General features: G+C 43.5%; 1 protein-coding gene across 1 annotated transcript in view; it reads left to right on the top strand.

The window, feature by feature from the left end:
• HAAO (3-hydroxyanthranilate 3,4-dioxygenase) overlaps window positions 1-11,365 on the top strand; it is a 24,429-nt gene extending 13,064 nt beyond the window's left edge. The window contains exons 2-10 of the mRNA XM_044663279.1: window positions 993-1,071; window positions 5,691-5,774; window positions 6,476-6,582; window positions 8,081-8,170; window positions 8,645-8,688; window positions 9,410-9,555; window positions 10,421-10,489; window positions 10,935-11,017; window positions 11,203-11,365. Coding sequence (XP_044519214.1) covers window positions 993-1,071; window positions 5,691-5,774; window positions 6,476-6,582; window positions 8,081-8,170; window positions 8,645-8,688; window positions 9,410-9,555; window positions 10,421-10,489; window positions 10,935-11,017; window positions 11,203-11,281 — 781 coding nt within the window. The 3' untranslated portion in view covers window positions 11,282-11,365. The remainder of the gene's footprint in view (window positions 1-992; window positions 1,072-5,690; window positions 5,775-6,475; window positions 6,583-8,080; window positions 8,171-8,644; window positions 8,689-9,409; window positions 9,556-10,420; window positions 10,490-10,934; window positions 11,018-11,202) is intronic.
• The last annotated feature ends 1,042 nt before the right edge of the window (window positions 11,366-12,407 follow it).

Raw genomic sequence — 12,407 nt, 5'->3', positions numbered from 1 at the left:
AGAAGAATGGATAGACAGATGGAAAGATAGATGGATAGATAGAAGGACAGATAAACAGAAGGATGGATAGACAGATGGAAAGATAGATAGATAGATAGATAGATAGATAGATAGATAGATAGATAGATAGATAGATAGGTAGGTAGGTAGATAGGTAGATAGATAGATGGCTAGACGGATAGACAGAACGACAGATAGACAGAAGGATGGATAGACAGATGGAAACTTGGTCCATCTGCAATTTTTTAATCTCAGTTCTGCCACATTGGATTTTGTAACCCTGGGGAAGTCAATTTACCCCATCTATGTCCTCTGTAAAAATCAAAAGTATGAGGTTAGATTCCAAGATTCATTCCAGGACTAATAATATTTTGGACTTTTTGAAATCAAGGAACCAGGCTTAGTATATAGAATTAAATTCTTTGTAATCTCTCAAACTGCACTATTAGCAAAAAAAAAATCACTCTGCTCCCCTTTGCCAAGTGGGTTTTGGAAAAAGCAAAGATCTTTTCCCAGAAAGTATAATAAGTAAATAAACTTTTGAATAAGTAACTAAACTGGGTCCTTGCCTTAATTGGTTTCTCTAGTCAGCCCACAGTGTAACTTCCTTGTTGGTTTTGGAGAGGGCTAGTGTAGAAAAGAGAAGGTAAGACAACTAGACATTGAAACTGGAAGACAGTCTCAGATGTTTACACAGACACTGGACAAAATAGGTCATACACTTCAAATGAAGTAAAAAACGAAGCTAAAGATTGCCAGTAAAACAGAAGGAAGACTATTGTCTTGAAAGGTCTATGATATGGAATGTGATTAAGAAATTCTATTAAATTCTATTTTTGAGGTTTTATTTTTACATTGTTTTAAATAAAGCCAGTTGTAAATATTCTTTTCTAAAGTTTATGGAGACTCCCCTTCCCAATGCCATTTTGGGCTAATCCTCTAACCTTCATTTCTCAGGCTCTGCACTCATTACCTCTATATGTTATTTGCAGGCATCAGTCCCAACTTAAAGTCATGTTTGTTGGAGGCCCAAACCAGAGAAAAGATTACCACATTGAGGAGGGAGAAGAGGTATGGGCCCTGGAGAAGGGTGGGATGTCACCTATGCTTTGAGCAGAGGGGAAGGACTTGCATTCATCCAATTGTTTTCATACTGGACAAATGTACAATTTGTAAAATTGTGGGATTGGCAAGAGAAGTAGATAAAAAAGGGGATGAGGTGGTAAACACATCAGAAGGAAATAATTGTTATTGAATATTCTGGGGGAAATTCTGCTCTTCCCCACCGACTCCAGGTCCAGTAATCTACACAGCCTAACTGCCAATAAATATTGGCTCTTCCTGTAGCTGTGGGTAGGCATGTGGGAAAATCAATGTTTGGTGTAAATCCAAAAAAGGACAGTATCTTCCCCAAATTAAGATGGTTGGTCCTTTACCACTCCAGACCCTAGCTAAGTCTCTTAATATCCTTGAACTTTATTCATGTAAAAGGGGATCCCAGATTCAGAGTTAGAAGGTACTTTAAAGTCATCAATTTTATTTTTCACATTTTACACATAAGGAAATAAACGTTGAGAGGGTATGTTAACTGGGAGAGGTAGCTAGATAAGATAGTGGATAGAGTTTCTGGAGTCAGGAAGTCTTGAGTTTAAATCCAGCCTCAGATATTTACTAGCTGTATGACCCTGACCAAGACACTTAAGTTCTATCTGACTCTGTTTCTTCATCTGTAAAAGGAGGATAATAGCACTTACTTCCCAAGGTTGTTGTGAAGATCCAAAGAAATAATGTGAAAAACACTTTGCTACTCTTTTAAAATATTTTTATTTATTACCAATTACATGTTATAATAAATTTCTACACAACTGTTCCCAAATTATATGATCCAACTCATCTCCCTCACTCCCCTTTCTTCCCCCTCCCAGTGCTGGCAGGCAACTCAATCTAGGTTATACATGTATTTCATATTTCATACTATTAAGTATTTCATATAAATATAAATATATCAACATATTTCCATATTATTCATTTTTGTAAGTGAGTAATCTTATAAAACCAAAACCTCAAAACATAAACTCAAATGAACAATTGAAATTTTAAATAGTATGCTTTTATCTTTATCCTGTCTCCACTAGTTCTTTCTCTGGAGGTGGATAGCACTCTTTGTCATAAGTCTTTCAGAATTGTCCTGGATCATTGTGTTGCCAATAATTGCTTAATCTATCATAGTTGATCCTTCCACAATATTGCTGTTACTGTGTACACTGTTCTCCTGGTTCTGCTTATTTTCACTCTGCAACAGTTCATGAAGGTCTTTCCATCATTCCTTATAGCACAATAGTTTTCCATCACCATCATATACCACATTTTGTTCAGCCTTCCCTAATTGAGGGACATCCCTTTAGTTTCCAGTTCTTTGCCACCACAAAAAGCAGCTATATTTTTTTTTACAAGTAGGTCCTTTCCCCACTCTTTTTTTTTTAATCTCTTCTGGATACAGACCTAGTGGTGGTATTCCTGGATCAAAGGGTATGCACTATTTTATTGCAACTCTTAAAGTACTGTTTAACTGCTAATTATTTTTATTAATTTCCCCAAAGACTCCCATGTTCCATACCCAGAACCTCCCCACCTCTCCAAAAAAAAAATATGTTTCTATCTTTTCTCTAGGTCCAAGCTTGGTCCTAACATTCAGTTTTATTTTGTCATTCTTTACATTTACATGGGGATAAGTTGCCATGTATATGGCTTTCCTGAAATAAGGGAAATCTACATCTCTTATTTCTCTGAATCTCTCATAGCTAGTTCTTACAACAGAATAATATTCCATTACATTAATGCACCAGAATTTCCTCTAATGATGAGCATCTCCTTTATTTCCAACTCTTTGCTACCACAAATAAAAAAAAATGTTCATGCTATAGTGAAGGTAGATGGGTTAAGGAATGGCCACAAATGGCTTTAGACAACTTCAGGCTTTTTCTGTCTTTGTGGATAAATATTTCTCAATATCTACTTGTCTCAGTCTCAGTCAGCCTCTACTTATTTTCTCTCTCTCTTTCCTCTCCCCATGTAGATGCTTGTGTAGATAGCTCTGGTTTTATTGATGTATGTCTTTCTGAGTCTTTTTGTTTCTTTTGTGTATGTTTGTTCTTTCTCTGTGTGTCTGTCTACCTTTCTCTGTCTCTCTGTCTCTCTCTATTTCTGTCTCTGTCTCTCTGACTCTGTCTCTCCGTCAGATGGATTTGCTATCTCTGTCCTTGGTCCACTTTCCTCCTCAGGACACACTAACGTCCAGTTTTAAATCTAGTGCTCACGTGCTTATTATCCACCTGACCCCACCCCCCAAAAAACAAATCCTGACCCTCCTTCCAAATTCCAGTATGTTCCCAGAACCCTCTGAAAGCACAGTATAAGAAAGAAGCTGTCTAGAGCTTTGGGTTAGCAACCTGGATTGAGCAGAAAAAGCAGCAAATGAGGGAAGGGCATTTGGTCATTAGAACCAAAACATCACAGAGAATTAGAATAATTACTGCCCCACACTTGCCTCAAAATAAGTGCTAGTGCTGGCTCTGCGTGTAAACACTCACAGCCCAGTCAGACACCCTGAGATTAGAAATGCTGTTCTTTTTCTGAGTCAGAGAATGTTGTTGCTTCTAGAGAGGTCTATGGGATAGCTGCCCCTGGAACAGGGGCACTCAGGAGGGGGAGACTGCATACCCTTCCCTCTCTCACAGTCCTAGGAGGTGGGAAGTTGGCTTTTGAAGCTGGTGAATCCTTCTGTGACTAGAGAGAACTCTAATCCATGCAGAGACTCTGAGAGACCCAGATATTTGCTAGCTGAGCAAATCAATTAACCTCTCTCTGTCTCATTTTTCTCATCTGTAAAATGTGCATATTCTAGCACTTTCCTCACAATACTGTTGTGAGGAGCAAAGGTTATGATAACATGTAAGGTGCTTGGCGAGCTTTAACACATTACAGAAATGCTGCCACCATTATGATTGTTATTATTGTGGCTCATTCCCCTATACTTGGGGGAACTGGCCTGAAGGATTGTGTGGGACAGTGGCAGCACAGATGGATTCCCTGAAGCCCCAGAAAATCAATACACCATCCCCAGATATAATGGCACCCCAGATATAACCCCCCAATGTCCAAAAATACTTGTCTATGCATTGCCTCAATGTCTCAATGAATGAACCAGGGCAAATAATTAGACCCAGGATCAAATAGTACAGCCCCCTTTTCTCTCTCCCTACCTGCTGCCTTAATTTGCTAGTGTGAAATGAGGAAAGACATGCCCAGCTCAGTGCTGGTCTGAGGTCAGATATGATGATGATGATGATGATGATGATGATAGTAATAATAATAATAAATAACATTTATATAGCCAGGCACTGGGTTAAGCATTTTTCAGTTATTATTTCATTGAATCCAATAACCCTAACAGTTAAATGCTATTATTATCTCCCTTTTATAGATGAGGAAACTGAGGCAGACAGAAGTAAAGTGACTTGCTTAGGGTCACATACCAAGTAAGTGTCTAAGGCTGGTTTTGAACTCATGTCTTCCTGACTCCAGAAGCTCTATCCATCGCACTGTCTAGGAAGATAAATATGGAGACATGTATAGGCAGAGTTAGTGGAACCCTTGACTATAGTAAATCCTGGCAACAAGAGTAGAAGTAGCTAAATGGTACAGTAGTTAGCATTTGGAACTTGGATTTAAAAAGACCTGAGTTCGAATACTGCATTGCACATTTACTAGGTGTGCATTTTTGGTCCTCTTAGTTCCCAATTTGTAAACAATTGTGCTATATAAATGCTAACTATTTTTGTTCATGGTAGTCTTTGGACATTTTGTTTTATCCTGTATTTCTTTCTGAAATCAAAAGCTCCTTTTTTGATGGAGGGGGTGCAGTAGTGTCAACTGCCATTTTAGGTTGATTTCAGTAAATACTATTAATTGACAAAAGCCTTGACTGGAATAAAGTACTTTGAGAACAGCTACTCCCCCCCCCTTCCTATAGTAATGGAAGAAAACTGACACCTCACAGCTCCCCAACAGTCAGCCTTCCAGCCCTCTAGCCTACCACCCAGCTGGTTCCCTTTTCTGAAGCTTCTTCCATCCAGTTGCTACATCCTCAAGAAAATGTCTTATCCAGTCCCCTTCCAACACACAAGAATGCCTCAAAGCTCACTAGAGACCATAGTCATAGTTTACATTCATGTAGAGTTTTCCTCATACTCCCGGGGTGGTATAACTGTCCTCATTTTACAGATAAAGACTTGGGACTCAAACACGGGTCTTCCGACTCCTAGTCCACTGGTTCTTCCATTAGAGTCTAACGATTAGACCATACTGCCTCCTCCTTGAGCGAGGGTCCGTAGCATCTGCTTGACATGTTTGTTATACAACTGCGGTTTATCCACAGGGTATCTGTGGGATACTTGCAGTGGCGTGTGGTGTGCCCACTGTGGCCTGTGATCTATAGTCTGTGTGGGTCTGTGAGGCAGGGGCAGCTCCTAAGCCCTTTACGAACCCCACCAGGACACTAGGGGAATTCAGAGTTATTTCTGGTGATTCCATCAGCCCTGGACAGTAATGAGGTTCTGCTATATCAAGGCATTCTAGGCATTCAAGATATTCTTATTAGAGAAGGTTTAAGTCACTCCTTCTTGCCATAGATCTTTTACCAGCTTGAAGGCCACATGGTTCTTGGGATCCTGGAGCAAGGCCAACGCAGAGATGTGCTCATCCGCCAGGGGGAGGTGAGTGAAGGAAGGGGTCCTGGGGCTGGGTAGCTCTGCCCTTTGAGCATCTTGGGAAGACCAGGGAGGGAAGGGTCTGGGGAAGACCCTTGGCAATAGGTCTTTCAGGTCCAACTCTAGAAGAAGGAGCACGATGACCAATGTAGGAAGGGTAGAAGGTCTAGGCAAGGAGGAAAGGACCGAAGCCTCAAGGAGGCTCCCTCCCCCTCCTTGGAATCTTCAAGCTGAGGTTGGATGATGACTTGTCAGGTGTGTGTGTGTGTAGAGGGGGCGCCTTTGGGTATGGGTTGGATGACATGGCCATTGAGAAACCTTCCAGTTCTCCAATTCTGTGATTCTGTGACTGGGAACACTTTCAGGACTGATCATCATCTTGCCATCACTAGAGGGCCCCATCTGTCCACATCATACCTAGTTCCCTGGATTCTCTACCATCAATTCTGGCTTCTGGCTCTCCTTTGGCCCATACGTAGACACAGATCTCTTGCTCCACAGCCCTTTTGTGAGTGGCCTTAGGTTTTTCCCTCTTCTTCAAGGTGAAATGTGACTGGCCAAAAAAAAAGATTAATCCATGCTGGGTAGTTACCCTTCTGCCAACTTTTTTCCTTCCTTCCCCAGCTGAGCAGTTATGGTGGTTGAAGCCTCAATTGATGTCACTGTCCTTACTGACTATCAAAACTTCTTTTGTGTCTTACCTCCAGATATTCCTCCTGCCAGCTGGCATCCCCCATTCCCCACAAAGGTTTGCCAACACTGTGGGGCTGGTGATAGAGCGAGAAAGACTGAAGACAGAGACGGATGGGCTCAGGTGCCTAACTTCTACCTCCTTTGGGTTTTAGGGCACAGGCTTCCACCCTAGGGATGACATGGGGACACTTTTGTCCAAGGGTCTGAGTCACCAGAGCACTGCTTAGTCACTGGGTGAGAAGAGACCAACCACAGTGAGAAAATGGCTCAAATTTAACCCAAGGGGAAAGTTTCCTGGCTGGTAAACACGTCAGGAAGTCAGGGGAGGTTATCGAATCTAAAATCCCTTATTTAACAGCAGGACAGGTCAGTGGTGGGTTAAGAAATGTGCACCCCTGAACTGGATAATAACAATAACAATGATCAAATAATAATAAGTAGCTAGCATTTATGTAGTACTTTAAGGTTTGCAAAGTACTTTATAGATAGGGTCTCATTTGTATGATCTACAAGAGGGGGATTGTGGGGTGAGTCCAGTGACCTCCTAAATTGCTGACCAAGCCTGATAACCTTCTGCCTTGGGCGGTAATAGTGGTGTCTCTCTCGGCAGTAATGTACAGTCCAAATACAGTACTTTGGGGCTCTGAACAAGGGAGTAAAATAGAATCACAGAAGGTGGGGCTAGAAGCAAGCTTAGAAACCATCTAGCTCAAACCTCCTTTTATCCTGAATATGTCTCTGTAGCCACCGAGGCAGGTTTATTAGCCTTGGACTGAAGAACTGAGCTCAGAGTCGTCCTAGACATCTTTCTAAAGCAGGGGTTCTTCACCTTTTCTGTGAAATGGCTTGTTTGGCCAGGCTATGGATCTCTTTTCAGAATCCTGTTTTAAAATACATAAAATAGTATGCAGAGGATCTCAAAGGAAAATGAAGGTTAATGAAAATATGGATAGATTTTTTTCCCCTCATCCAAGTTCACAGAAATCCATCCTGGACTTCTTGCGGGGAGGGGAAGGTCCTGATGACATGAAATTCTAACGATAATAGGTTACAAAAGGGAGAAAGGGTGGAGAAGCAGAACTGGGCCACCCCTTCTACCCCATCCCCTTTCTTTCCTTTAGTTTAATGTCCTATTTCTCCCCCTACCCGTACCTCAGCAGTCAAGATAGAAACTATGAACTCTACTTAAGGAACTTGGACCTGGAGGAATCTTTCTAAATTCTGTGTCCTGACCCTCTTCCCAAGCAGGGAGACAGAGTGTAAAGGGGTAGCCTATGTAGGTGGGAGAGGAGAATGGAGCCACCTTCAAGGAAGATAATGGTCATAAAGAAGCAGGACTGAGGCACTTTCAGGGGACTATGACCTAGGGGATAGGGAAACCCAAGACGTGGGGTACAATGGGATGGGTCCTCCTTTATACTCTGGCTCCCATCTCTAGGATGATCTTGTGCAGGAAGCTGAGAGGTAAGGGGAGGAGGGAGAGAGAGGCAGAAGTGGAGAGTGAGCATCACCATCCCTCCAGCTTGGGGCCCAAGGGAGACAATCAAAAGGCATGTCCCCAGGATACCTGTCCCTTCCTCCCATATGGATAGGTTGACATGTACCACTCCCCTCTGCAGGTACTATGTGGGAGATACAACTGATGTCCTTTTTGAGAAGTGGTTCTACTGTGAGGATCTTGGCACACAACTAGCACCGATCATCCAGGAGTAAGTGAGAGAGAGATGAGGATGGAGAGGAAACGATTTTGACGCAAGAATTTAGAATCAGCCTCTTTGCTGGGAGGGACCTGGTTTTGGAAGGTTAAAAGAAAAAATCAGTTTCTTTCTCCAGGACTATCTTTCCTTATTCCCCATAATTCCGATGGGACAGGATACCCTAATCATAAATGAAGCCTAGAAGAGGAGAAAATTAGAGAATCTAAGGGGGAGACGATAGGAATGAGAGTGGAGAATGTAGGGGAATATGAAGGGATTCCCACTGGCTTGCAGTAGATACCCATGAGACTGTGCATGCAGCTTAATGCCTTGTCTCTGTGTCTCCTCAGTTTCTCATGCATGGACATAGTTGGATGTGATGGAGGAGAATAGGAAAAGCACCAGTGACAAGGTGGGGGTGGGAGTCAACACAAGTACTCTTGGGTTGGTCTCTCACTAGCCTACGTGTCATGTTTGTACCTTCAGGTTTTTCAACTCTGAGCAGTACAAGACAGGAAAACCTCGCCCAGGTGAGGATGTTCTAAGAGATCTTTCTGCATAGAGAGAAATGGGGTAGGGGCAGGATGCAAGTTCTGGGTGCTGGGCCTTAGATGGAGCATCATCTCTCTCCCTGAAAGTTCTCATTTTTATCTTCTTTTAAAGCCTACATGAGGTGTTAGGAACCCCAGAGAGGTCCAGAATACCTGAAATGCCCCCATTAGACATTAATTCCTTTGATTGTGGAAAGCTTTTTGGTTTCCATATGCCTCTGAGAGAAGTCACACTTTGAGCCATTAACCCCACCAAACAGGAATTATCATGGCTGTTGAACACAGAGCATTTGGGAATGGGATCTTCCTTCTACTTTCTCCTTACCTTGTTCTCTCTCTGTGATTCATTTCAGAAACCTTAGTTGTTGGGGGCAGCTGGGTAGCTCAGTGGATTGAGAGCCAGGCCTAGAGACGGGAGGTCCTGAGTTCAAACCCGGCCTCAGACACTTCCCAGCTGTGTGACCCTGGGCAAGTCACTTAACCCCCATTGCCTAGCCCTTACTACTCTTCTGTCTTGGAGCCAATACACAGTATTGGCTCCAAGACAGAAGGTAAGGGTTTAAAAAAAGAAAAAAGAAAAAAGAAAGAAACCTTAGCTGTCACTTGGTAGTCTCAGTTAGGGCTCCTCAGTAATGCTGAGTGGTCGGAGGGTTTGGTGGCTGCTGCTGAGGGGTCACTGACTCACTGGTTTGGGTTATAGACCAGCTGCTCAAAGAGCCCCCCTTCCCGCTGAGCACCAGAACTGTCATGGAGCCACTGTCCCTTCAGGGATGGCTGGATAACCATCGGAGGGAGCTAAAGGCAGGGAGCACCCTCAGCATGTTTGGAGACACATATGAAACAGAGGTAAGGAGTTCATGATCTTCTGGAGGGCAGCCCTGGAGAAGGAGCTAAGCTAGTGCAATGGATACTTGTGTGCCTGTGATTATATGAGAAGATATGTAGATGCATACATGTGAATACAGCAGGGTGTCCTTGGGTGGATTTTTTGTTGAGGGGGGTGAAAACAATTCCCTGAAAGGCACAAGTCTGAAGTTCCTCCCTACAGCAGAAAGCAGATGGAGAGGAGTTGTTTGGAAGTCACAGGAACTAGTTGATTTGGTAAAGAGCTTGGCTTCTTCTAGAACAGTGATGGTGAACCTTTTAGAGATAGAGTGCCGGGTCCCACCCCAACCCTACCCCACCGCCACTGAGTGCCAGGTGTGCCCTGTCCCCCTCTTTACCCCACACAGGAGAGGGAGAAAGTGTTCCCATTGGGCTGCTTGGCAGAGGGGTGAGTGAAGTGAGAAATGTCCTCAGAGAGTGAAGAGAGGGGGAGGGGAGTGTCCCCAGTGCTCTGCTCCCCTCCAGTTCTATCGCTTATGAGCTGACCACCTTACCCCCTGTGCACTCCCATTGGGCTGCTGGGCAGAGGGCAGGGGATGTGAAAAAATGTCATCAGTCTCATGAAGAGGGGGAGGGGAGCAGCTCCACCCAAGTCCCTCTGCCTTTCTAGTAATGAACTGGGCAGGAGAGAGCTCTCTGCATGCCACCTTTGGCACCCGTGCCATAGGTTCACCATCACTGTTCTAGGAGCTCCTTAATGTGATCTGTGTACCTCCAAAGTATTAAGACTGCAAACTGGAATGTGTCTTGGAAGAGGAAGAACTTTCCTTGGTGCTGATGAGTTAGAATCCAGTGGGGATCTTTGTGTTCCTCTCCTCCCCAATAGGTGAAAGTCTGTGGATCTGGCAGCAGCAAAGGCCCTAAGTTGGATGTTGACGTGTGGCTTTGGCAGCTGGTAAGGTTCCTAAGATGAGGCTGATAGGACTACAGCTAAGAAGTTTAGAGAACTAACTACATGGGGATTTGAGATGATTCTTCAGAGACTCAAGGCCCCTCAAGAAAAAAAAAATGGATTTCCACAGAATGTTCCTACTCCTTATCTCTACCCTTGGGAAATTACAATCTAAAACAGACATCTAGCCACACTCCTGAGTTATGCTCTTAGGGGCTCTCATTCTGGGACAAACACAAAGATAGACCTAGATCTGGTTCTCAGCGAACCCTCTTGGAGAGAGGGGGAAAGAGAGAGAGAGAGAGAGAGAGAGAGAGAGAGAGAGAGAGAGAGATTAAGTGCGGCCTAATCACAGTGAGCTCAGTATTAGTGCCCCATTCATTTAGAAAAAGTGGCTGGAGTATATTTTTCTGTAGCTCATAAGTTCCCCTTGCTTCTTCTGACCTAGGAAGGGTCCTCAGTGGTGACCATTGAGGGACAGAAACTACGTCTGGCTGCAGATGACAGCCTCCTTGTGCCCAAAGGGACCATGTGAGTAACCCTTTCTAGAATGCCCCCTGCCCTGGGAACAATTCTGTCTTCTCCCCTGGAGACCTATCATGTGCCTCCCCATTGGAACCCTTAGTGATTTCTCCCATTTGCCCATCTTCCTCTGAATCCATCTTTGAAGAGTCCTTTGTTGGCATGTGACTCTATATCCCTTTGTGTCTCTGAAGGTACCTCTGGGAGCGAGCTCAGGATTGTGTGGCTTTGGCAGTGACCCAGAATCCAGAGAACAAGAAGCCACTGGGGTAAACCCATATAATAATGATGTGACCCTGGTACAACTTTGTCACTTTTTTGAATAAAGTACAACACATTAAAAAGTCATTCTTTGAACCAGGTATACCTTGCCATCTTCTTCCTATATGCTGGTTCCTGACTGTACCTTGTTGTGTTTTGACTTCTATTTATGTACATCTGATCCCCTCTTTGATAGTAAGCTTCCTAGTACACAACTTGCAGTGCTCAACATGAAATCAGGAAGGCCAACACTTGGGAGCTATGTGACTTAACCTCCTTACCCTCCCTAGACCTCAGTTTCCTCATATACAAAATAAAGAGGTGAGATTCACCATCTAAGGACCCTTCTACCTCTAAATCTCCATCCCTATCATTCCTGTAGTGCCTAACATATATAGTTCAAATATGAGAGGATCCCACAGTTGGACTCTTCAAAGGCCACCTAATCTGACCCATAACCTCAAGCACAAACCTCGAAGTGGTTTATGAATTGCCATCTTGGGTTATGAAAGATGTTGCCTCTGCAAGTAGGCTTTGTGAAATGCTGAAGACCTGCCCCACCTAGTTCCTGTCCAACGTTATTAGAATGTTTATTCTAGTGCAGTTCTTAGAAGTTGGCAAAAAAGAAGTGTTTACTGAACATCTGTGGTTTGTCATTTCTGGACTTGTTCTATGTTTGAAAGTCATGGAAGCCATGAGGATCACCCAGAGGGCATGGGCAGGCCACTTTCCAAAAAAGAAGCTGCAAAGGGGAAAGAAGTCCAAGGATGTGGCCATATGGCAGGTGAAGGCTCATCAGTGGCTAGCCCCTTGGCTTCACTGGCATCCATTCTTTCACTCAATCACAAGAGAACATCAGGAAGGAAGGCCCCCAGTGCTTTGGGTGAACCACCTAACGGGTGGCCTCTAGATAGTGCAGTGGATAGTGCTGGCCTCGGAGTCAGGAAGGATTTGAGTTCAAATCTTAACTCAGTCACTTACTAGCTAGCTGTATGACTCTGGGTAAGTCTCTTAAACTCTCTAAATTCTAGAGTTTTTTTCAATCTGTAAAATTGGGGAAAAAAACTCATTCCGATTTTACAGGTTGAAAAAAATTCTAGGTTTTTTTTTCAGTCTGTAAAATTGGAACGAGTTTTTT

Source organism: Gracilinanus agilis, chromosome 2 (assembly GCF_016433145.1).
Source record: "Gracilinanus agilis isolate LMUSP501 chromosome 2, AgileGrace, whole genome shotgun sequence".
Classification (NCBI taxonomy): Eukaryota; Metazoa; Chordata; class Mammalia; order Didelphimorphia; family Didelphidae; genus Gracilinanus; species Gracilinanus agilis.
The sequence above is the reverse complement of the archived record's forward strand: the minus strand, read 5'-3'. Positions and strand labels throughout refer to the sequence as shown.